At 38.8% G+C, this 22,603-nt stretch overlaps 1 protein-coding gene across 12 annotated transcripts in view; it reads right to left on the bottom strand.

The window, feature by feature from the left end:
• The window catches only part of MARK3 (microtubule affinity regulating kinase 3), a 62,347-nt gene that overhangs the window by 23,610 nt on the left and 16,134 nt on the right, over positions 1-22,603 (bottom strand). For all 12 annotated transcript variants that reach the window (XM_066188879.1, XM_066188873.1, XM_066188877.1 and 9 more), the window contains 10 exons: positions 19,483-19,536; positions 12,500-12,548; positions 11,720-11,785; positions 9,142-9,212; positions 4,056-4,112; positions 2,918-3,154; positions 2,695-2,814; positions 1,894-1,993; positions 1,533-1,645; positions 614-767 (listed from right to left, as the gene is read on the bottom strand). In XM_066188879.1, the coding sequence (XP_066044976.1) occupies positions 614-767; positions 1,533-1,645; positions 1,894-1,993; positions 2,695-2,814; positions 2,918-3,154; positions 4,056-4,112; positions 9,142-9,212; positions 11,720-11,785; positions 12,500-12,548; positions 19,483-19,536 (1,021 nt within the window). The remainder of the gene's footprint in view (positions 1-613; positions 768-1,532; positions 1,646-1,893; positions 1,994-2,694; positions 2,815-2,917; positions 3,155-4,055; positions 4,113-9,141; positions 9,213-11,719; positions 11,786-12,499; positions 12,549-19,482; positions 19,537-22,603) is intronic.

The following is a 22,603-nucleotide window of genomic DNA, read 5'->3' as shown; positions in this document are numbered from 1 at the left end:
TTCCTTTCGTGAGTTAAGTGTCTGAGCAGGAGGATGCTTAAGACATTTAGAAAATCCTAATCTACTCCATTGCACTCTCATTAAGTAGAAGAGTTGTAAGTTTGTTAGAGTCATTGTTCTTTGGAAATGGAATTCCTGCAGGACAACCAAGTGACACTGCCCTCAGGAAACAGGAAACCAAAAATACTGGCAAACTGACACTTCTTCAAGTTTTAGACACAAGCTGACCTACTAGTGTCAAAAGAAAACAAAAGCTGAACAGACATACAAGAGCATGGGGGAGGAGTGCTGTGCTTTTCATGAAAAAGGGGGTTGCAACATTCTCTTCAATTTGTGTAACAAGACTTTGCCAACACAGTCAGGAATGTAAGGGACAACACAAGGCAGAACAAGAGAATTAGGTTGGTGTATTCAGGGTTCCTCTAAAAGCCCTTTTGAAGGCTTTATAACAAAACCAATTAAAAAATCAGTTATTCACTAAAATATTTAACCACCATGCTGTGAACTATGCTGTTGTCATCCTCCTTACACTTGGGGGATGGAGATAAATTCAGAAACCGAGCAGAACTGGAAGCCACTGTACTCTGCAATACTGAAAATGAGAAATGCTCACCGTGATCACTGTACCGCCGCTGTTTCTGGCTAGAAGATATGCTTCTCTGAACTTTGTGATGAGGAGATTGTCCAGTGCTATTATTAAGATCACTACTTGGCCTAACTTTGGCAAGTGAAAGATTGCTGCTGGAGCTTGAATCACTTGCATCCAACTACAATACAAATGAGAGTATTAAAACAAGGAGTTCAGACAAAACAAATTAAAACATCCACTGCGTTCTGGGAGCAGGAACAGGGAGGTGGAAGATGGCTCTGCTACATGGGAAATCAGTGATGGCATGGGCAGTTGCTTAGAGGTCCCTCCTTCTTTAAGGTTGTTGTACAACTGTCTTAGGTAAAACTCAGTGGAATTTGCAGCTCCTCAAAGGATAATCAGTAAAGAAAATCCATTTGTCCTTTCAGAACTCTCCCCTCAGAGTTCTCCAAGACTTCAACAGGAAGAGAGGATACACTTTGTAGAAGCCACCACACCGACTCCCCAGCAGAGGAACCAAGAGCAGCTTACTGATGCTGAGCCCTCTCAGCATCACATGGAAAGGTAATCAACAATGCAGGAACTTTTTCAGGTTGTTCTGTCCTGCTCCATGGTTCTCTTAAAATAGTTACAGCTGGCATATTCAGATCTGACCTCCTAGACTAGCCAGGATAGTAACAGATACAAAATCTTGCAGAGGAGTAACTGCAGAGCAAAGAGGACAGTTCTGGAGAGCCTAAAGGCAAGAGTTTACTGGCTCAGAATCAGGTGAGAACAAATCTGATTAATATGGACTGCTGATGAGTAGAACAACATGACTTTAAGTGCAATGGATTTTAGTGCAGGAATGCAATGCCTACAGTAACTGACTTAATTTTTGCTTCTAACTCTGCTAAGGACACTTTCTGATTTGCTTCATTGCAGTTTTAAGAATGGTACTTACCTCTGATGACTTCCTTCCTAGCAGTAAGTATGTAGCTGTGATTTCATCATACTTCATTTTACTAAGGGATTCTTGAATTTCTTCTTGAGAATATCCCATTCCTACCATAATATCTAAAACCAAGCAGACATTCTGTAAGTAACTGAAAGTCTGATGTTCAGGCCGGCTGAGTGTTCAAGAGAAAAGATAGAACATTTAAAGAATTAAAACAAAGTATTCATTTTGAGAACATAAACCTGATCAAGTATCAGTTTTAAAGGATTAGTTATTTTTTCCAAATATCAAACAGAGTGGTGGTGGAGAAAAAAAACCCCTCCCACATCATGCAAACAGTATCATACTCCGGAAAGTACTCAATTACCTATTCTTTTCTGGTCCGAGATGTCTAGTTCTGGTTCAACAAATGGTTTAAGTTCATCCTCCTCATGCCCTGCATTGATCCACCTGTCCTTCATAATTTGCTATGGTAAAAAAAAAAAAAAATGTTAGCACTGTACACTTAGCAGCAAAGAAAACAAGCTGAGAGAAGAACGACTTCTTTATGGAACAACTACTAAGGTCTTCCCTAGTTTTTGTTTTCCAGAATATTTCCGGCACCTATTGCATTGCTCCAGTGAGGAGCACCAACTATGCACGTCAAGCCAAGCTTCTCCCCAGTCAGCTGCATTCTAGCTCACAGCTGAGAGCCAAAAGCCTGCAACACAGACCAGGAGCGGTGTGACAACTTTGACAGGTCTTGGAATTCCAAGTTCCACCAACAGAAGTCCATGGAAGCCCTGTTTTGGTCTTTACTCCTCCATGATGATACAAAAGGCAGGCAAAAGGCAACCACAGCAGCCAATATCTCCAATTCACAACTGAAAATGTGGAAAACAACGTGGTGGATCATCCATTAATGGAGGAATCCACAAGCTAGTCACCATGAAAAGCAGTATGAAATAGAAAGTGTAGTGACACATTGATTCTGAAAGTAACTGGAGTCAGGTGTGTTACAACCCCAGTAAACAGTATCTTTGAATCACCATGTGCTTTCATCAACAATCCCACCTACAAAGACCACTCCAAATATGCATAGGAGTAGCATGGAAATAACAGGTCACAGCTCAAAAATGCAGTTTGCAAAATATGCTGAACTTCGGATGCACCTCATTTTTGCAATTACCTCTAGAGTGCCTCTTTTTGTTGGGTTTAGCACCAGGAAACGTTTGAGGAGGTTTTCACAGTCTGTGGACATGTAGAAAGGAATCCTGTATTTTCCCCTTAGCACTCTTTCTCTAAGTTCCTTGGTTACAGAACAAGAACATACAGTAAGTTGACAGCAAGTCACTTAAAATATTAGATAAAATATTAGATATACACGGACAACACAGTCTACAAAAAGTTACCTTTAAGTTCTGTCCATCGAAGGGAAGAGATCCACTCACAAGAGTATAAAGAATAACACCTAAACTCCACACATCTACTTCAGGTCCATCGTATTTCTTCCCTTGAAAGAGCTCTGGAGCAGCATATGGTGGGCTGCCACAAAAGGTGTCCAGTTTATTTCCAACTGTAAACTCATTGCTAAAACCAAAGTCAGCTATTTTAATGTTCATATCTGCATCTAGCAATAGATTTTCAGCCTGGAAGAGAAAGAATGGTTTGTAAGATGAATAAAATACTTGATTCAGAATGCTATTGTTTGCTTTTACTCATTCTTAAAAGGCAAGAAGCTGGAATACCCGTTAACATTCCCTTCCTTCCAAGGTCTTTAGGTACGCTTTAGTCAATCATTAGCATATCCTGTTTTAAAAATCTCTGTACAACAGCTTCAGACTATGGGACCTGTTTAACTACCTGAAAACTTGTTACCATCTGTTTTTCTCCACAGAAATGTATCTTACATTTTGATCTATTCAGATGAAAATAAGATATAGTCTCACTATCCATACATGATAGCATGTGGTATTCTTGCAGTAGTTTGGTAATAAACATAACCTTTAAAGTGTTTTCAAGTGTTCTTTTTTTTTAGTGGGGGTATTGTTTTTTGCCTTTTTTAAGTTACAAAGCTATGACAAGTTGACCAAATTACGTAGCAATACTATTAATATACAAGGCACAGTTTAAAGAAGAGATACGCTGTTTCATGCCAAGCTACAAAGAAGCCATACTTCAGTTTCATTATCACTACTGGTAATTAATTCTGTTCAACATCAACTCTTGTCATATCTCTATCAAACTACCACTTATTTAAAAAAAAAAAAAAATTTCAGCTAACAGTGACTTGCATCAGATCGGAATGTGACCACCGGGGGAGAGGTTATCTTTCAGCAGCCATTAAATGTTTGCATTTAAAAGCCTTATAAATCCTCTTCCTTTTATTTAAAATTATTCTAAGCTGCAAATATTTCTCAAAACTTGCTACAACGTATGTAAATAAATAAATCAGAAAGCTCAGTGTAAACTGTATTTTATAAACAATAAATGTTGCACCCACAGGTACAGAAGGTGACACACACACTGCACACACTTTCTCCTACTCACCTTGAGATCTCTATGAACAATATGCTTTTGATGGCAATACTGCACTGCAGATACTATCTGGATAGAAAACAAGCCAAATTATGTAAGTGACATCTCAAAGAAGCAGTAGCTTTAATCAAAGATTTCAACACTTATTACTGAAGTTGACCTAAGTTATCCAGTCAGACCTACATCACCAACTCCTACAGTGACCAGCGACCATTCGGGAAAAAGCTGCTGAATAACTTCGATGTTATTTGATCTATTTGCTTTCTCCTATACTTGAACGAGGATTTTGTTTTTCCTGTGGGGCTAATTATAGACCAGTAGAAGCAATGACTTTCAGAAAGGTTACTGAAGTATTTCCATTCCAGTACAGTATACAGCTATAAAAGCTTTCCTCCTAGTCTGAGGTTTTCCAGGCCCTATGCAAAGGTGATTTTACACGCCATGCCAGATAGAAAAGGGTAAGAAATGGGCTTTGGTTACTTGAGAAACTACTGGGAAACAGCCTGTTTGTCAAAATTTATGCAATGAGAAGCAACTATGCATCTGACAGAGATCTGCTGTCTAAGTGCATATGGTTTAGTGTACTTTGTATACCACAGCAAGCTCAATGGAAAAACTCTCTTATGTCCCTCAAGCGTAATGGAATAATTTCTTCCATCATAATTTCCAAACATCATAAAGTTTTTCCTGCTTTATACAGCAACAATATAAGCTATTTACACAGTGCAGTGTCATAGTACATTGCTTCTTAAGAGTTTTAAGCACTGCTGCAAACTTCACATGTATGGAAAAGCTGGATAAAATATTATTCTTACATGACCACAAATGCAGTTAAATGCATTTTGTCATACATGCATGGTCAGGTTAAGGCAGAAGTTATGACTTCTTAAAATAAGTGGAACTGCATGTAAAAATAGTAACTACATTTTAAAAAATGTATTTTCAGTTTTCATTTAAGAGTAAGAAGACTTCCCTGGCAGCAAGATGAGGCAGCATAACTGTTACAAGAAAATCACTCGTGATCACATCACCAGTTTAGTGTAAGGATCCTCCTGTACTGGTAAAGAGCAAGGGTTCTCTCCCTCAGCATTTAGAGCACATGAAAGGTATTGGTAGGTTCTTGGTAGGCCAAATAACTGAGGCACCACTAAGTTTTGTATTTGAAGCATAAGCACCAAAGTGATCTTTGTGTCCTGTAATATTGAATGGTGGAAAGTTGAAGTACTATTTCCATTCCCTACACCTTCTTTTTGGTTTTGCTTTTTCCTTTCTGTACTGGTTCCCTCTTTCAGACTCCAAGTTCAGCTTTTCACATTACTGAAACTGCCAAAGTGCTCCCATGCCACCACTTGTCCCATCCTTTTGGTTTCCCTTCCCTTTCTCTCTGCTACCATTACCTCAGCACCAGTCACAAAGTCACTCTGCAAGCGCTTCCAATGCTGACAGCATGACAAACACCTCAGGTTTTATTCAGGATTGCAGAGACACAGCACTATTACCACTCACTCCTGAACTGCTTTATTGTGACTGCCTAAGAGCGGAAGGTTGAGCAGATGATCAATCAGTAATTTCCTTTGGAGACGCTTTTGAACTCCTCTGCATTGCAACAGGATGGCACAGAGACTGCAGAAGTCAGTCCAATCCACATGAAGTGAAATAATGCAATGTGTAGGACATTAATAATTGAAGAAGAGCAGTCTTAACTGAATGAAAAATAGCACAAAGCATGGCTACACCAGACTGAAACCCTTGTCTTCCACCTTCCATCACTGTTTCCAAAGGCAGCTCCCTCACTTCCTAACCTTCTTGTGTGAGGAATTTTCGGACACTTGGCAGGTGAAGAGAAGAGGGGGAAAAGCATCTGAGCTTTTTGCTAGAAGTAACAATAGGGGCATTGAAAAACTTTTCTAAAGAGTGACTCAATAAATCTGTTTCAATACAGGTTTTGAAGAAGTTCTCTCTAGGCAGAAGAACCATTCTCTAAAAGGATTAAATGACAAAAGGATAAATGATCTCTCAAGGCCCCTTCCACACTGCTAAGAGCATTCTGTTGCTTTACTGGAACACACCAATAAGATGTATTTTGTGGATTTTATGATTTTCTAAGATCTGTCCTAACACCTACCAGCATTAAGAATTCTAAACTGCTTCAGCAGGGAAACAGCAACAAGACCGAAAAAGGCCAGATCTTATTACTTGCAGAAAAGAGAGGGAATTAGTACACACAAGTTTAAGGAGACTTGCTGCTCTGCATCGGACTTTTCTGTGGAAAAAGGATGAAACTGAACCAGAACTGCCTGGAAGTCTGTAATGGGGAAGAAGAGTAAGGTGACATTAAGAAGGCAAAACATTCTCAATTTGAATTTCTCACACATGTCTTCACAATAGGAGTTTGAAATGGAGAACTCTATAGCATGATTGTATTTTTAGATTTTGTACCTTCTCCTTTGTTCCTTGTCAAGTGCAACTGGAATAATATGGTTACTGTCTTTTTATGATTACTGCTAAAAACCTAACATATGCTTAACAAAATGGACTAAAAAACAGTTTTATCTTTAACAAGCAAAGAAGGGAGAATTACTAAATTCTGCTCTTTGCCTGCTAGAGAGGAAGTGTCTCCTCAGAAAAAACACAAGTGTTTGATCCAGAAATCACATCGACTGAAAGAAGAAACATGATCTGAAAACAAGATACAATACGGCCTATTGTAAGAACTAATCTCAATACCACGGCACAACTGTTTCTTCAGTTTAGAAAGAGCCACTGTCTGCTAAAACAGTTAACAAATTAAAAAAAAAAGAAGACTATTTTGTCATAAGTCTCCATCTAACAGAGAACAGCTGCACTGCATCAGATAAAAGGTCTGCAGAGTGCATTCTTCCTCCAACAATGACCAAAAGCGATACAAAGCTATTCCGGGACTACAGTAAGGTGAAATGAATAGTTTTATGACCTGTGAACCCAGCAAGATATAGTTTCCTTGTTTCCTTTGACACTGTCCTTCAGCCTGAGCTTTAGCATCTAATAAATTGCCAAGCTCTCATCAAAGTTACCTGACTTTCATCCAGCATGATTGCTTTTCTCTCTAGCAAAGCCCAATCAGCTTGTGCTACAGTTTCTCTCCTCTGCTTATTTCTAGGGTTCTCTCTTTTTCCCAGGAACTGAGGTTTTTGAAGCTTTCAAGAACCTCTCTTCTTTGAGATCAAGGTCCTCCAAAAAACTGGTTGAGCTCAGCAGCTAGGAAATCAGCTGTGGGGGGAGGACAGAGCACAGCTGTCCTGGTGACAGCATTTATTCTACTGAAATATAAAAAAAACCCCAACAAACCAGCTCAAAAAATCATCAAGCTGAGAGTACACAAACCCAATTCTTGATGGGTCAAATACCAAGCTCAGAAGGTAACTCCCTTTTAAATTCTTTTCCTCCACATTTCTTTTCTAAAATGAAACTACATTTATCCTGTACTACCCACATTATCCCATAAAATTAAGCACTAAGTGTACCTGTAAAACATGTTTGACCTGTTTCTGTAAGTTTTCACTTAAAGGGGAGTAAAATTAGAATTTTAGGGAAAAAAAAGGTATTTATTGATGAAACATGCAATTTTAATGTAATGAAACATGTAATTTTAATGCAAGATCTTTTTCTACATAGCTACAGATGAAAGAAATTGAGGACTGAGAGCAGAGAGTCAATCAGTAGAAGTTTCCAATATTCACATCTGAGAAGAGAACAGTCAATCCTCTCAAGTTACTCTGAAGCTCTTCAGGTGACATTACAAAGGCAACAGCCAGGGATTTAGAAGAGATGGCTGAAGTGGGAACGACTGTTTCACATCCCACCACTTCTACTCCCAACACAGCACAGAAGCATAAACCAGAAACCCTCCATCACAAAGGAAAGCACTCTACCTACCAGAATATGAAAGTGAAGGCAGCAGCTTAAAAAAGGTATGTAAGACTTTGCTGAAGAATAAGGAAAATTTTCCCTACTGTCAAGCTGTATAACTCCAGTAATCACAAATGACTACTGGGGAGATACAGTCTACAGCTGCTTTTGGGTTGTTTTATTTGTGTGGTGGTGGTGGTTTTGGTGTGGTTTTTTTTCCCCAAAAAAGATAAAAAAGGGTAAATACAAGATTTAATAAGATGAGAGAAAACAAAGCAAAATCATTAATTCAGTTCCTGAAAGTCTCGTATCTTATACTGAATTTCTTTTATGTATGGCTACGCTTAAGAAGTGAAACCATCAGAGCTTCCCCTTTCATTCAAAAAACCACTCTTGTTCCTACTCATTATTTTCAAGTGTCATTAAGCTGGAGCATAATTTTGACATTTATTATTTTTCACAACATTACCGAGGCTTTCTAAGTGACCAAAGGGAATAGGCATTTACAAACTTCAGCACAAGAACAGAAAACAAGTGTGTAAGACTGGTCAGATCTGAAACTCTAGATGCTACAAGAGCAGACATTTGGATTTAAATTAGTTATGCAAAAATATCTGGATATGTTCAGTACTGCTTTACCGTAGAATGGAAATGCTTCTGCAGATCGATGAAATTCCAACATCTTGGTAGGGCTAGCTTATTCATCATAAAGAAAGCTAAACTAACAAGTTCGAAATGACTTTTCTGTGACTTTTTAGAACAACTATTAAACAGTATCTTCTCATGTAAGCAGATGAATGTGAATGGATTCCTATCACATGCCCCATCTGCATTTTGAAACTGGCCCATTTGTAGCCTGTTACATTTGAACAACTTCCAAAATGTTACAGACCTGCTGAGCTAAGGACGTATGAAATCAGCCCAGAGGAAATGCATTTTGGAATGGAATACAATTCCAAACCAAGCAGTCTCTGTGCTCTGGCACTCCTGGACATCCTGGCACTCAGCACTAAGGAAACCAGCACCACTGAACAGACTACTGACTCCTTCAAAATACTGCTGTGACCTAAGTTTTTTCTTATTCAGAGCTACAGGCCCACAACATGCTGAACACTGCTGTAAGTCAAATGCAAAGGACAGCTGTTTTACTCATTTCAGCATTAAAAACAGGGGTGAGGGGAAAGCTGACATATAGGAATGTTATACATACCTGTCTAAATTTAGCTCTAGCCTCCTTTTCCTTCATTCTTCCATGTGCAACCAGATAGTCAAACACCTCCCCTACAATTCAATAATGAGACACATTAATGCCAATTTCAGAATGTAGAGATTCCTCTCCAGCAGTTGCCCACAGCAGCTTCACTGAAATGACTGTACTTCAAGTTTATGATTACAGGACAGCTCAAGAGAACAAGGCACAACTGCTGTGCAATTTACTACACCATCATCTCCTTTACAAGAAAATAATGAGTGACTGGATATACACAAAGGAAACCATTTCCTTCCAATTACTTAGGATAGAAACTGAGCAGCATATTTCTGGTTTGTATACAAAGATGACATCTACCCCTTCACAGACTCTCTCACAAGAGTTTCTTTTGCTTCAGAAAAAAAATAAAGCTTCATATATAAGAACAGTTGATGATATTTGTAAATGCTGTCATATCAACACTAAAAATTTTAATTTGTGCATGTGTATAAAATGGTTCTAAACAAAATCAGAAACCTTAGCTTTAACCTAGGCTTGGAAGGAGGTATCCACAAGGAGGGTCACAAGAATGAGCATAGCAGGACACACTGATATAATCCCTCACAGAGACATCATACCTGTACAATACACTGAACAAGCTCAATGTTGTATGGCTGTGGATGACTAAAGATTACTGAAGATCTCTACTGTGTTTCAGTTTTTCCCCTCTTTAATCAATGCAGTCATTTTAGAGCATGTCAATACAGACTACAATGTTTGAACTGTAGGTGCAGGCCACTGGCCCATTAAATACTGACATGTTTGTGAAGGCATGGGAGATTTTCTTTACTAAAAACCAACAGTCAAGTACATAAAAACTACAAACACAGAATAATAACACAGCTCTTAAAAGTCCTCACTAGTATGCAAAACCCATAAAAACTTCAGAAGTGGTTCAAATATTTAAACATTTCCTACTGAGCAAGGAAACATGGTTTTGTAGACAGCCACCTCACAAGGGAAGAGCTGAGTAATATCATATTTATTTTTTAAAAAGATGCAACTCCACCAGATTGCAATAAAAAAAAGGAGTCACACAGCAGGAAAAGCAACAACTGAGCCATCTGAGGGAATGTCAGGACTTCTTACAAAATAGTCTTCTATCTGCAGTCTATATTCCTTAATACTCAATTCAGCTAACTCTCTCAGCTGTACTTGACAGCTGTTTCTGAAAAACCTTGAAGCAGCAAACCTGAACACATCATTATTCAGGGAAAAAGACACCAGGGAAAGAATGATCCCCAATTTATGTGAAGCATTGCAGCTGTAGCAATAACGTCTTTCATCCTGCAGCCAGAGTTCATGTGCATCATGATGACCTCTACCTTGATAAAGAGAAAATAAGGAAACTGATGCCTGCCACTGTGATTACCAGCCATTCCTGTCTTGCAGAGCATGGCATATCAAAAGGTATTGCTCTTGGCCTTTTATACCAGTACAGTACTTACCTCTCCCTTATCACCCTAGGCAAGGTCCTCACTCCTTTAGAGAACCACTGGCCTTTCTACCTCCTAGAAGCCAATCACTAGATGGCAATAAGACTTCACTTTTAAGTCTAGTACTAACAAACAACACAGAGATATCACCCCAAACACCTGTACTACTCAGTGTTTTAATGGCAAAATACCCATACTGTTCCTGTTTAAGCAAATCTTGGCTGAGCATTTAGGAAGCTGCTGGAAGAAAACACAGGTGGGCAGAGAATCCTGCTTTATTTGTAGCAATTGATTAAACTTCACACAACCTAATGTTGGAGTCTGAATTCAATGCTGATTTTCCCTGAAAAAAGTCTATCTCCTTCCTAAACCTAAAGAAAAGCTTCAACTGCTTGAGATTCCCAGATGCTGGTGCTCAAGGGTAACACTGACAAGCTGAGTGATATTAAGTTCTAGCCAGCAAGGAGTAACTTAAGCCTGAATACCTTAATTCTGGCTCTAGTGAAAATATCTGACACTGCATGATGTGCATTTTTCTATCCCCTTTACAATCAGGAAGAGCATGTAAGCTCCTCCTAAAATGGCATAAGGCTAAGCCTAGCAATTCTTGACAGTAGAAGGCCTGTGATTAAGATACGTAAGACGTCATCAACATCTAAAAACAGAAGTTGCAGTGCTCATGCTTTTGAAAGCAACAGTTAAAGAAACACAGAAATGTTCCATCCAAACAGGATTTTACCAAATATCTTATACAAAACAGGACACCAGAGGTAGAGATCTGAATACAATAAATTGAGAACATTAGTATTTGTCATGGGCAGGAACAATCAGTAGCCAAGAAAAGATTCCCAATTAATTTGAGTTGTGAATAAAAAGCAAATGTTACTAAGTTGTAGTAAGTTTAGACGCTGGTTTTACAAGTTACATTTATTATTTATGTTAACCAAACAAGTCCCAGTGAATATTAAAGATTTTGCTTAATATTTTACACTACCTTGACATAAATATTTGCTGAAAAAGAAAGCAAAACTTTCAAGAAAACAAGTGCTTTCTCTCTCTTGGCAATTTGCTTACGTGTGTCACTGCAGCAAAGAGATACTTACCCCCACTTGCATATTCCATTATTAAGTAGAGAGTTTTTTCAGTTTCAATGACTTCAAATAGCTTCACTAGAAAAGAAAGACATTTAGTCATCAGTCAAGTAGCTGTGGAATTATTATGTTAACTCCCCCCAGAATTCTGTGAGAGAAAAATACCCAAATTGTTTGCCTGCCACTTGATGATATCAGACTATTTACTCGAAAGAAGTTTTTTCTGTTGAATGTTCCTATGTAGAGAATACTGTAACACATTCGGTCAGCTCATACAGAACAACATATTCTCAAGAAACAATATTTTGCTTCTGTTACATGGGAACATAATTAAACTAAGCAGGACATGCACAGATTTGAGCATCAGCAATAGCCACACACGTGCACTGAACTGACACATGTAGTGACAAATCAGTTACCAGTCTGCTGACAGGCCCATAGGAGTACCACATTATTTAAATATACAAACTTGAAAAAATTCTTGACCACTTCTTGGTTTTGGTGTACATGCTAATTTTTTATGAGCGTCTGAATTCAGTCAAAAATCAATACTATACTCAAAAGGAGCAAATCTATCAGTCAGCTATGCAAATAACAGTTCTGTGCAAAGGGACCAAAATGTTTATTTCTTTTTTAAACACACTGTTCTGAAATAGCATTTATTACTGCTATCTTAGAGTAAATTCACACTCTAGTGCAAAATAATCTTTTTAACTCACACCACAGCAATCTTAACGGTGAAAAAGCTAAAACTTCTCCAGAGATGGAAATTATGTGAAAGAAACAAGATACCTATATTTGGATGATTTAAGATCTTCATTATTCTTACTTCTCTAAAGAGCTGAAATAAACATAAAACATGAAATAAATTAAGGAAATCATTAACAAACAGCAGATCTCCTTAAAGACTTTGATATACTTATTTAAACACACAGGGCAAACATTAGCATTTCAATGAAATAAGCATGTTCATGATGTTCATGAAGTAAGCACTTATTAAAGGGAAGAGTTCAATGCCTGCTTAACACCCCTCCCTAACAAACCAACCCTCAAAAACACCCAGGACGGACTCTGGACAACTCAGGAAAGAAGTGACCTTAGCCCTGTGGTTTGCAGACTTTTGGGGTCAGAAAACAATTGTGAGCCCATGCAGCTTCAGGCTGACTAGTACATCTCACACATCTTTCACTGCTTCCACAAAACGTACAATTCCAAACTTCCGTGAATCCCCGGCAGAACATCTCTAGAAGACCACTGCAGCATGTTACTGGTATGAATTCAGCATTCTTCAGTACTTTGCTAAAGCCCAGGAATTACTGTGCTACAACAGCAGATCACAGGTGAAAAATCAGCTGCGCTATATTGTGCAAAAATCATGTTATCCAACTACACCAGCAAGGAGCAAGTTCTAAGGAGAGAAGAGAAGACAAGGCCAGCCCTGAGCCCCTCAGAAGCATTCCTGCAAGGCAACTGAGGCACAGCAGCATCCAGTCCTGGGTCTGCCAGCACAGCTCCACTGACTCACTTCCAGACACAGCCTCAGGCCTGCCTGGACAGCGCAACACACTGAATGAACTTGCCAAAATTAACAGGGTAGAACACAAACGGTGTTTTCCTGACCCCATCGTGCTGCTTCTCTTTATGCAAGCGCTGGTGTTAACCCTGACTGACACACAAGGTCCAGGAATTTTTAAACTGAAAACTCTCACAAAATTCACAACTCCCTCGTATAAAAGCATTCCATCTCTAGTCCACCCCAGCAGGATGGGACAACTGACCATTTCAAGCTGCAGGATGGCATTAATCGTGGTGTAAATCCAAAGACAAGTGTACTGATTGTAAGGATATTGTCACATTTCATGTCCTGTCTGTCCCTCCCCCACAAACAATACTTGTGTGAAGTGAGCTTTGCTTGACTATTTCTGAAAACTTCAACTTTGCCTGCCACAAAGAACAAATTCCGTCCTTCTGCAACTGAATGAAAATATGGAGTGACATTTAACAAAGCAGAAATAAAAGCAGAGTCATGAATGAACAGTTAATAATTATTTTCACCTCTCAAAACTCTTCTGCAAAACATACGTAATATACACATAAATTCCTAACTGTAGTATAAAAAATGCCACAGGTGGTGTTATTGCAATATAAAACATTACTTTGAAAAAAGCTGGCAAATCGCAGATTAATTAGAAGCAGTTCCAAGATAAAATATTAGTACAAAAAACTTGAAGCACAAATACTCTTGCATGTAAAAAAACAAAGAATTCTCTTTTTATGCACTACATTACACAGCAGTCAAGTGTGTAGCTCTTCTCCCTCTGCAGCTCACCCATGCGAGCCCAAGACTACAGAGGGCTGATATTCTTCAGTATCAATTATTTTCTAACAGCATGCTTCAAAAAGTGGGAGTAATCAAGAGGTTTTATTAGAAACATAAGACAAATTTCTACAGGATTATCAGTAACCTAAGATCATACTGAATCAGATCATACTGAACTTCATGTAAAGAGACTGAGGCAAAATAGAAGTCCACAGCTCCAAAAGAATGCAGACACAGGAAAAAAACCCCAAGAGCTTTGTAGATAATTACAGTAAGGAAAAAAAAGTGCTGCTGGAAGATTTGGCTCAGGTCGGATTTCAGATAAAATGAAGAAATTTGTCTACACATTTGAAGAATATGTCTACACATACTGGTAACAACCCAAAAACTTGTAGGTGTATTTACTCAATAAAAGCAAGAAAAGGTTAAACTTTGTAATAAAAAAAAGAATAAGTGAAACACTAGAAAAAAACAGAAAACAACTAAAGAGTTGACAAAACAAAATCCTTACGCCTTTGTGATTTTTAATAAAAGAAAATTAAGGGGTGGGTTTTAAATAAATGAACAGGACAAATTCACAATTTGGAAACCGGTTTTCCTAACCATTCTCTGCTTTCTGATATTTCAGAATCACAGAATTTCCGCAAATGCCAACATCTGGGGAGCAATCCTCACTGCACTGCCTAGGGGATCTTCTCCCTGCTACAGCCACAACTGGGATTGGCACATTAGCTGAACATACAGAAAAAACAAACAATTTTACAAATGCTTTTAACTATCTTGTTATCCACGTCTGTGCCTGACACTTTGCTAGATGACAAGCTGCTTAAATGAAATCACGATTGATTGATCAAGTAAATTATTGGCCACGCAAAATAGTTTCAAAACCTTTACGTGCACATTTTCTTTATCCTCGAGAGAGGTGAAATTACCTTCTTTTCTTTTTTAAACTATGTTATTTCTGGAGCTTTTTCATATGTAATTAGACAGGGTAGACTACATCATCTCTCTCTTGATCATCAGGAATTTAAAAGCAGTTGAATCTATAGCTATTTTTTTCTTGCTTTTCATTCATTTCAGCTAAACTGGCATATAATATATTCTGAATACTCCATTAATACTTTTAATCACAGCTTATATAACTGAAAGCCTCTTATGAGTTTTTACAATTTCAAAGAGAGTTCGCTTAATTCACTCTTAATTGATATCTGATATCTTCCACCCCCAATACCCAGATAAAGTCTGCTGGGTCAAACTCTCAGCAAAACACTGGTCCACCAAATGACCACTCTGCTTTACTAACCCGAATGAAGCATGTCAAAAAGCAGCTTCTGCAGTATGAGCCATTTGTTCAAGTGGGTGACTAGGAACAAGCTCTTTCAAAAAACAGACTATTTCTGTCTCAGAGGAAATTAAAAATAAAAATACTTGAGAATAGGATACAACCACCACCAAAGTGTAATTTTAGTTAGATAAATGCACTTCAGATTGTGCACCCTTAGTCAGTTTATCTATGTCGCATTTTGCCTGCAAATGCCTGACATTGTAATATGTATTAGAGTCTATTTCTTATAGAGGAATAAAATAAAACATCATACAACTTTCCCAAAGTATGCTGGATAAAGGTTTTACAGATTTCATTTCCCCCAAAATATTATGTGTATCAGCTTCTAGGAAACGATGTAGTAACTATCATCACACAAAAATACTCACTGCAAACAGCCAGGTATTATAAACTTCATACCTCTGAGGTTCCCTGCCCACAGGAACACAGAACAAGGTGTAATATCAGAAAATGTAACATGAAGGTTCTCAATACAGAAAATTATTTTCTTAGTTTCAGGAACTCACTTGTCATAGTTAAACTATAAAGGCAGACTGTCATGGGTTTTGTATCTAAACCAAGACACAGACAAACAACTGAAAACAGTTCTCAGCAGTTCAATTTCTAATACTGAGATTAAAAACTACTCCCAGCTTGTTGAACAGCTCATTTTCCGTCAACAGGAGCTCTACAAATGTTTCCAGGCAAAGACAAACATCCTTAGTCTGCCAAACAAATGGCTTTCAGCTTTGTTGTGGTCTGGTCCTTTGAGTGTAAGCCATGTCAGATACAGGAAAAGAATGCCATTTAATTAATGCTGTGAGCCAAAAAAATTGAATAAAAAAACCCCAATAAACCAGCAATGGAAGCTGGTTCTTTTAGGCTAATTCTGTCTGAACACAGCAAAAGACAGACTAGAAGTGCTCCTGCAGTAACTACCACAAGACTGTAACAAATGATTTTTAAAAATACTGAAAAAGTTTGCTAAAAAGTGAGTCAGTGCCAGCTGCAAAGCACCAACCTCTCCTGGGCACCTTCTCCCTTAAAGGAGGAGGCTTTTCACAGGATGTTGACCCAAGCCAGCTCAAGCCTGACCTGTGTTTAGGCTTCTCCTGGTAACTGCTCACTGAAATATGTCCTACATCTAATAAAGAGCCTCAAGCAAAAAGTCTTTACACAATACAAGTTTGCCTCAAACTAAGCACAACTTGAAAACAGAAAGGGATACTCAGTACAAACAGAAAAGCCTGAGCATTTATAATTCTCATCCTTTTTTTGCAGTTCTTAAAACACTGATTGACCCATGGTCAGAAAGGACATGAAACATGTTAAAATTGATGTTTAAGAACACTTAAATGCTTTAACAATAAGTACTGCTCAAGTAAGTGGCAAAACATCTGCACATAATGAACAAAAATATTTGGCTGAGGAGCCAAGTTCTAAAACAGGAAAACGAGAAGTGATTTAGTGCTATTACACAGACTTGCTAAAAAAACCCTTGCATATAATGGCATAGCTAACTCAAAAGAAAAAAAAAACCCAAACAATTTTATTTTTTGTCTAGGAGGAAGTGAACTCCATAGCATCAGCACTTGTTTGCAGTAAGACCAATATCCACTGGAACTGCGTACGCAAGTCCATTTGTGGAGAACAGCGACTATGACTAACACCACCAGCATGGGAAAAAACCTCTAAGAATTCCCTTTTCTTTCAAAGCAGGGAAGTACCAGTTACAGCTTCCTCTTCACTAAGCAAGAGCAGCAGAGCAGTAATTAGGTCCTAAAACAGCAGTAAAGAGTGGCTGCATGTGGCTGCCACAGAACTTCCTCAGCAGCAGACGAGAAACGCGATCCCTCCGAAGAGCTGGGCTGCTGAGTGTCAGCGTCGAGCTGTCAGGGCTGCAGCGAGGGCATACCAAGAATTACCGCTCCGGAAAGCAAAGCAAGTCCTTAACAAGGTTAACTTCTTCCTGGCAGCTGAAGTATCGATGTGGAAGATGGAACACAAAGAAATCAGAACTGGCAGCCTTTAATCACCATTTGTTTCCCCACCTAAGGATGACTCGGGCATGCAGCTACACCGCAGCTGAGACGCTGTACACCACACCCTCTTCTGGGCACGGCCCTTCCCTCCCCACCATACCTCAAATATTTTATCTCTCTCTGCAGAAGTGCAAGATCAGAAGCACTTCCATCTCAGCTTCCCCCACATCCACAGGTCGCGTGTGCAGTTGCTCCAAAGGCGCCGAGGCTGCGGCACTGCCGGCAGTGCAGGGGGGAAGGGGGCAAAGGCTTGCAAAACAAAAAGCCTTGGTCAGGCAAAGCTGGCGAGCAGTATGTTGTGTATTCACCCTGCTTCCTGGCAAGCAGGCATTTAATTTTAATAAAACTGCCTCCAGTTTTTGAATTGAAAACGGACACATCTTGCTAAGTCCTTTCCGTGGTTGTATAACAAATGAGCTTAGAGAGGAGAGCACATTAGCAATTTCACTCCACAAATTTGATCTGATATCTACTCTCTGCTGTTTGGCACTATTCTTCCAGACTCCTAGTTAAGAAATCCAGTGGTTCACAAGATCATACTACAAATCACACTTCATAATCTAATTTTATAGATTGTAAATAAAAATTAAATTACAACAGAGATGGAGCCATGAGTGGACACTGAGCTGGCTCAAACTCGGTAATCAAAGGTCCATCACGCACACTTGCAGCTTGTGGCTTTACCAACTGAACGCCTGTGACTTGTAAAAGGTTTGTATTGTACCCTGATATGAGCTCAAACTGGCATTAGAGCCCAATCTCAAATAATACCATTTGAAGGATTATGGTTTTACATTTGTAATTAAAAACATTGCCTCTTTCCTTCTCTCTGACCATTCTTCCCACGCCCTGATGGTTCCCCTTTTTATCACACAGCTTTTGTTTCGCTTTCAAGTGCTTCAAGCATTCAACCATTTTTATTTAGGTATTCCAAGTTGCAATCTGCCACAGAAATCAACTTTATCTAATCCATCATATTACCTAATTTGCACTTCATTTTCACCCTCCTTACCCAGAAATCACCAATAACCTCAGGACTAAACTGAGAAAAAATCTGAGAAAAATGGAACCAGATTATCTACTTTTACCCCATCTATAGAGTCATACAAAACTGCTACCTGCTCAGATGACAAAGCCTTTCTTCTACAGGCTATTCTTTGCCTCTCAACAAAACCATAAAATGTAAGAACTTGTATGTTTTTCCAATTTACTTTTGCACCACTAATCTTGATAAAAAATCTAGTCATATGATCTTTTTAGTATTTGCATAAAATACAAAGGTGTATATTCTCCAGTTTACTCTAGTTACTCTCTTTCATTTTGCTTGCAGGTAAATTCTGCATATTCTCTTGTTCAAACAGAAATATTTCAAGGGGGGTTTTATCAAAGTACTCAAAAGTAAACAGAAATCCTTTGACTGCAGCACTTAAAAGGACAGAGTTAGAGAAGTCCCAAGTAAAAGGAACATTTAAATGTACTTCCTGCACGGACTCCCAAACAGACTGGGCTGCTTAATGAAAGAGCAGGGTTTATCACTCTGTACTAAAAAGATAAGGTGGTACAACTCTAACAGCACATTAAACATTCAGAGCTACAGGGAAGAAACCAGAATAGCCATGGCCCAATTTGTTTCATACAACTGCATCAACTTCTCCTGCTGCAAACTACATAAAGGCACATATCCTGCCTGGCCTTCAGTCCACAGGCAGCATTTTCAAGGCCACTTTAAGAGGACAGAACATAAGTTTTGCATTTCTAAGTTTAACAAAGTGACTGGCACAAAGGAGACATGGGGGCATGACACCAAACCACAGACGTCCTCTCTACAGAGTCAGCTCTGCTTGGGAGACAAAGGATGTGGCAAATACCACAGTTTTCTCAGTTTACAGCTCCATACGAGTTCAGCTTGAACAACTGCAGGGTTGTCAAAAATATCTGTTACAAAACCAGTTATTAAATACAGTAGTCAGACGTGTGCTAAGGTATGTAATGCTTCAGATTCTCCAGCACAGGCATTCAGGGTTAATGGAAGGAGGTGGGGAAGTGAACAAGTTATAATACAGTTGAAAGATTAAATGTAAAAACATACCTTTTGCAGACTAGTTGGGTTCAGCTGTGTTTTGTCAATTATTTTTATGGCAACCTAAAGAAAGAGTTCATGATCAGTATCTTCCATAGGAACAATGCCATGTTATTACAACATGCTCAAATCCAGTAACAGAAATGGAAAACATGAAAATTACACAAAAAACGCTTAAGTTCCTTCTGCAAATTATGTACTTGTATTTAAACTAGAAGCAGGAGTGGGAAAACCCTGATATTTTAAGGATGAGAAGCTTTATTAAGATGAGAAGCTTGCTGAGTCTTTGACTTGACATTAAGACCATCACAGTCATGACAGTGGAAGCTCCAACTGTGCCCCGATAGAGAGCAGTGTGCCTACAGATAATATTTACACAGTATGATTACACAACAGATTACACAGTAGTGACTGGGCACTGGCAGTTTCTAAATGCAGAGATTTCAGAGCATATTGAAAGCATTTCCACACAAATTTGGCAAGAACTAAGTTCATCTTTGGAAATTCACTAAATATTTGTGTCAGTTTGCTCCCTGATGGGTATTAAAAAAAAGTATTACTTGGGAATCAACAAAAACAAGTTGGCTGTAGTACAATACTTTGGGTAAGTACGTTCCTTTAGTTAATCTCCTCTTTTCAGTAAATGCTGCACAGAAACAGTAAAGAAAAAAATAAAAAATTCACATAACGAGCAACAGAGAAATTCCATACCATGCTAGCTAGTCAGAACCTGAAGATTTGAAGCAGTGAATACGCAACAGAAATTTCAGTGCAATGCAGTTTGGATATTGGATGAGGTAGAACAAGAAATGAGAATCGTTCTAGAATTACATGCCAACTGGTATCTTTCCTTTCTAAATTAGAGACTAAACATACCAGAAGTAGTTCTGTGGAAGGAGATGGTGCCTCTCAAAGAGGCAAGATGCTGCAACTCAGCTGATTATACCACCTCACTGGTGCAAAGCAAAGGCTTTCAACTCCACTTCAATTTTTGGCTCAAACAGTAGATGCTGCTGCTTCCCATGCCACAGCTCCCATTTCCCTGCTTCACTTTGTGCTATCTTTGTCACCTCATTAACTTGGGGTTGTCAACATACGGAATAAAGAATATCTTACATCAAAGCCAATTTATATCCCTACATTCAAGTGCAAAAACACAGGGATGGACTGTCACGATGGAGAGGGTAAGAGGGGAACAGTGTTCAATGCTTGGGTGCATCATGGAATTACATAATGGATATGGTGTTTTCTGAAACTGATATTCAAGATTTATTTTGAGCTCTTCTAGATGCAAGATACGATGAGACATGACTGAGAAGCCATCTAAGAATGCTCTTACTTTGGGGACTGTTTTCTTCTAAGGCAAGCTATTGAAATTAAGGATCACTATCTCCCGAGGCAAAATTCCATTGCAAAACCTTGAGAAATCACTTTAAAAATATAAACAAGAGAGAAAAACATTAAGCAATAGGTATTTTTATATTAGCAGCTGTGTACGAAACCAAGGAAGATTTTTATCTCTACTTTTATGCCTGTTGTGCATACTTTGTAACAATAGTTCAAAGTCATTAGCTTCCTGCAATCTCTTTTAATTCCATGCTGGATGTAGTGACCACTGCCTTTGTCAACAGCAGAAAACGTTATTTGAAAGCAACCTGGTGCCGCAAGACTACTCCTTGGTATGCACACTCCACTCAGAAAAGGTTGCATTTGTGTTCTGGGCTGTACCACTCTGGTCAATATTTAAAAGATGTAAACTTTTTTCAACCCACCAAGTCCTAAGGTATCATGTTACTGCAAAACCAGCTCACCTCAGTGTGCACTCGGTGCCAGATGACCAGAAAGGTCTCTGACACTGTCAAAGAAATTCAGACCTGGAGATACAGGGAAGGTACAGACCTCAGTTTTCCAAAAGACAGACTCTCAGGCCTGTTCAGTGCACTAATTATAGCCTTAAAGGCAGGATGAATTTAGAGAACTTCTATCCACATGAACACTGAGAGTACAGGGTGTAAACATGGACTGTGAGAGCTTGAACCCACCATCAGAACAGGGAACAACTTCAGGTGCTTTGATAAAGTCTCCAAATCACAGGCAAAGGCAGCCTGCCCTAGAGAATAGTTCTGACAAGCCCGGAAAGTTAAATGGAGAATTTTCTAAGTACAGTTAATAAAACATTAAATTGCCTTTCAAAGCAGAAACTCTGCTCTCTTTACATAAAGTGCATTTGGAATGGTTTCATGTACTGTGAGCTAGGTCCAGTGCTGGAAAAATCCAAGTCAACCTACACTATTATATCACTGCCATGATATTCTGTGTGAAATCATTAACAGAATTAAAACTGAGTTGGCTTTCACCATTCACAATAATGCCACTTAAAACATTCCTCCTACGTGATTTGAATAAGAGAGTTGAAGAAATCAGAAGTTGGGGCACTGAGCAAATTGGCCAAACTGCTACTATTCAGAATGTTTTCACCCTCTTAAATTTCACTTTTTCCAAGAGAAGAACAGAAAGAAGATGACAATAGATTCCTTGGAGTCAGACTTGGATTCTGAAAGAATTCAGCCTCACTGGGAAACTTCAGCTCCCTGGCTATTAACTGAACACATCTTTAATGAACAGAAGGGTCCAAAATAATTTTGGCCACCTCAGTAACAGCAGAAGGTAGTTTTATCTTTATGATTCATTTTGGCAAGTATGGAAAACTTGTCAGAGTAAACACCCTTTGATAAAACTACAACAGAAAATACATGGATTGCAAAGAATTAGGAGAAGCAGATTGACAGTGAAGACTTGTGGTTTCAAAAGGGAAGACAGACTACAAATAACACTCTCCCAGACCGAGGTTCAAGAAGGATGGTGTGTCCAAGCACCAGCTCTAATGCAGTGAAGCTAACCTCTGGCTATACACTCCTTGCAAGACAATTCAACCCCCTCAAGTTAGGCTGATGTTCTGATAATCCCCTGAAGGGCTAAACATTTCTTCCTTTCTGGAATTTGAAGATGGGCTCTCATCATGCATCCTGCAGACACACTAAAGATGGGAATGAAAAAGTGTCCTGGAACTTATTTCAGTTGGAAACATGAAATTTTTATCTCAAGCAATAGGAAAATTCCCAGGGAAGGA

The sequence above is a fragment of the Chamaea fasciata genome, unplaced genomic scaffold (assembly GCF_029207755.1).
Source record: "Chamaea fasciata isolate MVZ Bird 193981 ecotype frontalis unplaced genomic scaffold, bChaFas1.0.hap1 SCAF_7, whole genome shotgun sequence".
Taxonomy (NCBI): Eukaryota; Metazoa; Chordata; class Aves; order Passeriformes; family Sylviidae; genus Chamaea; species Chamaea fasciata.
Note: the sequence above shows the minus strand (reverse complement) of the source record. Positions and strands in the feature narration are given on the sequence as shown.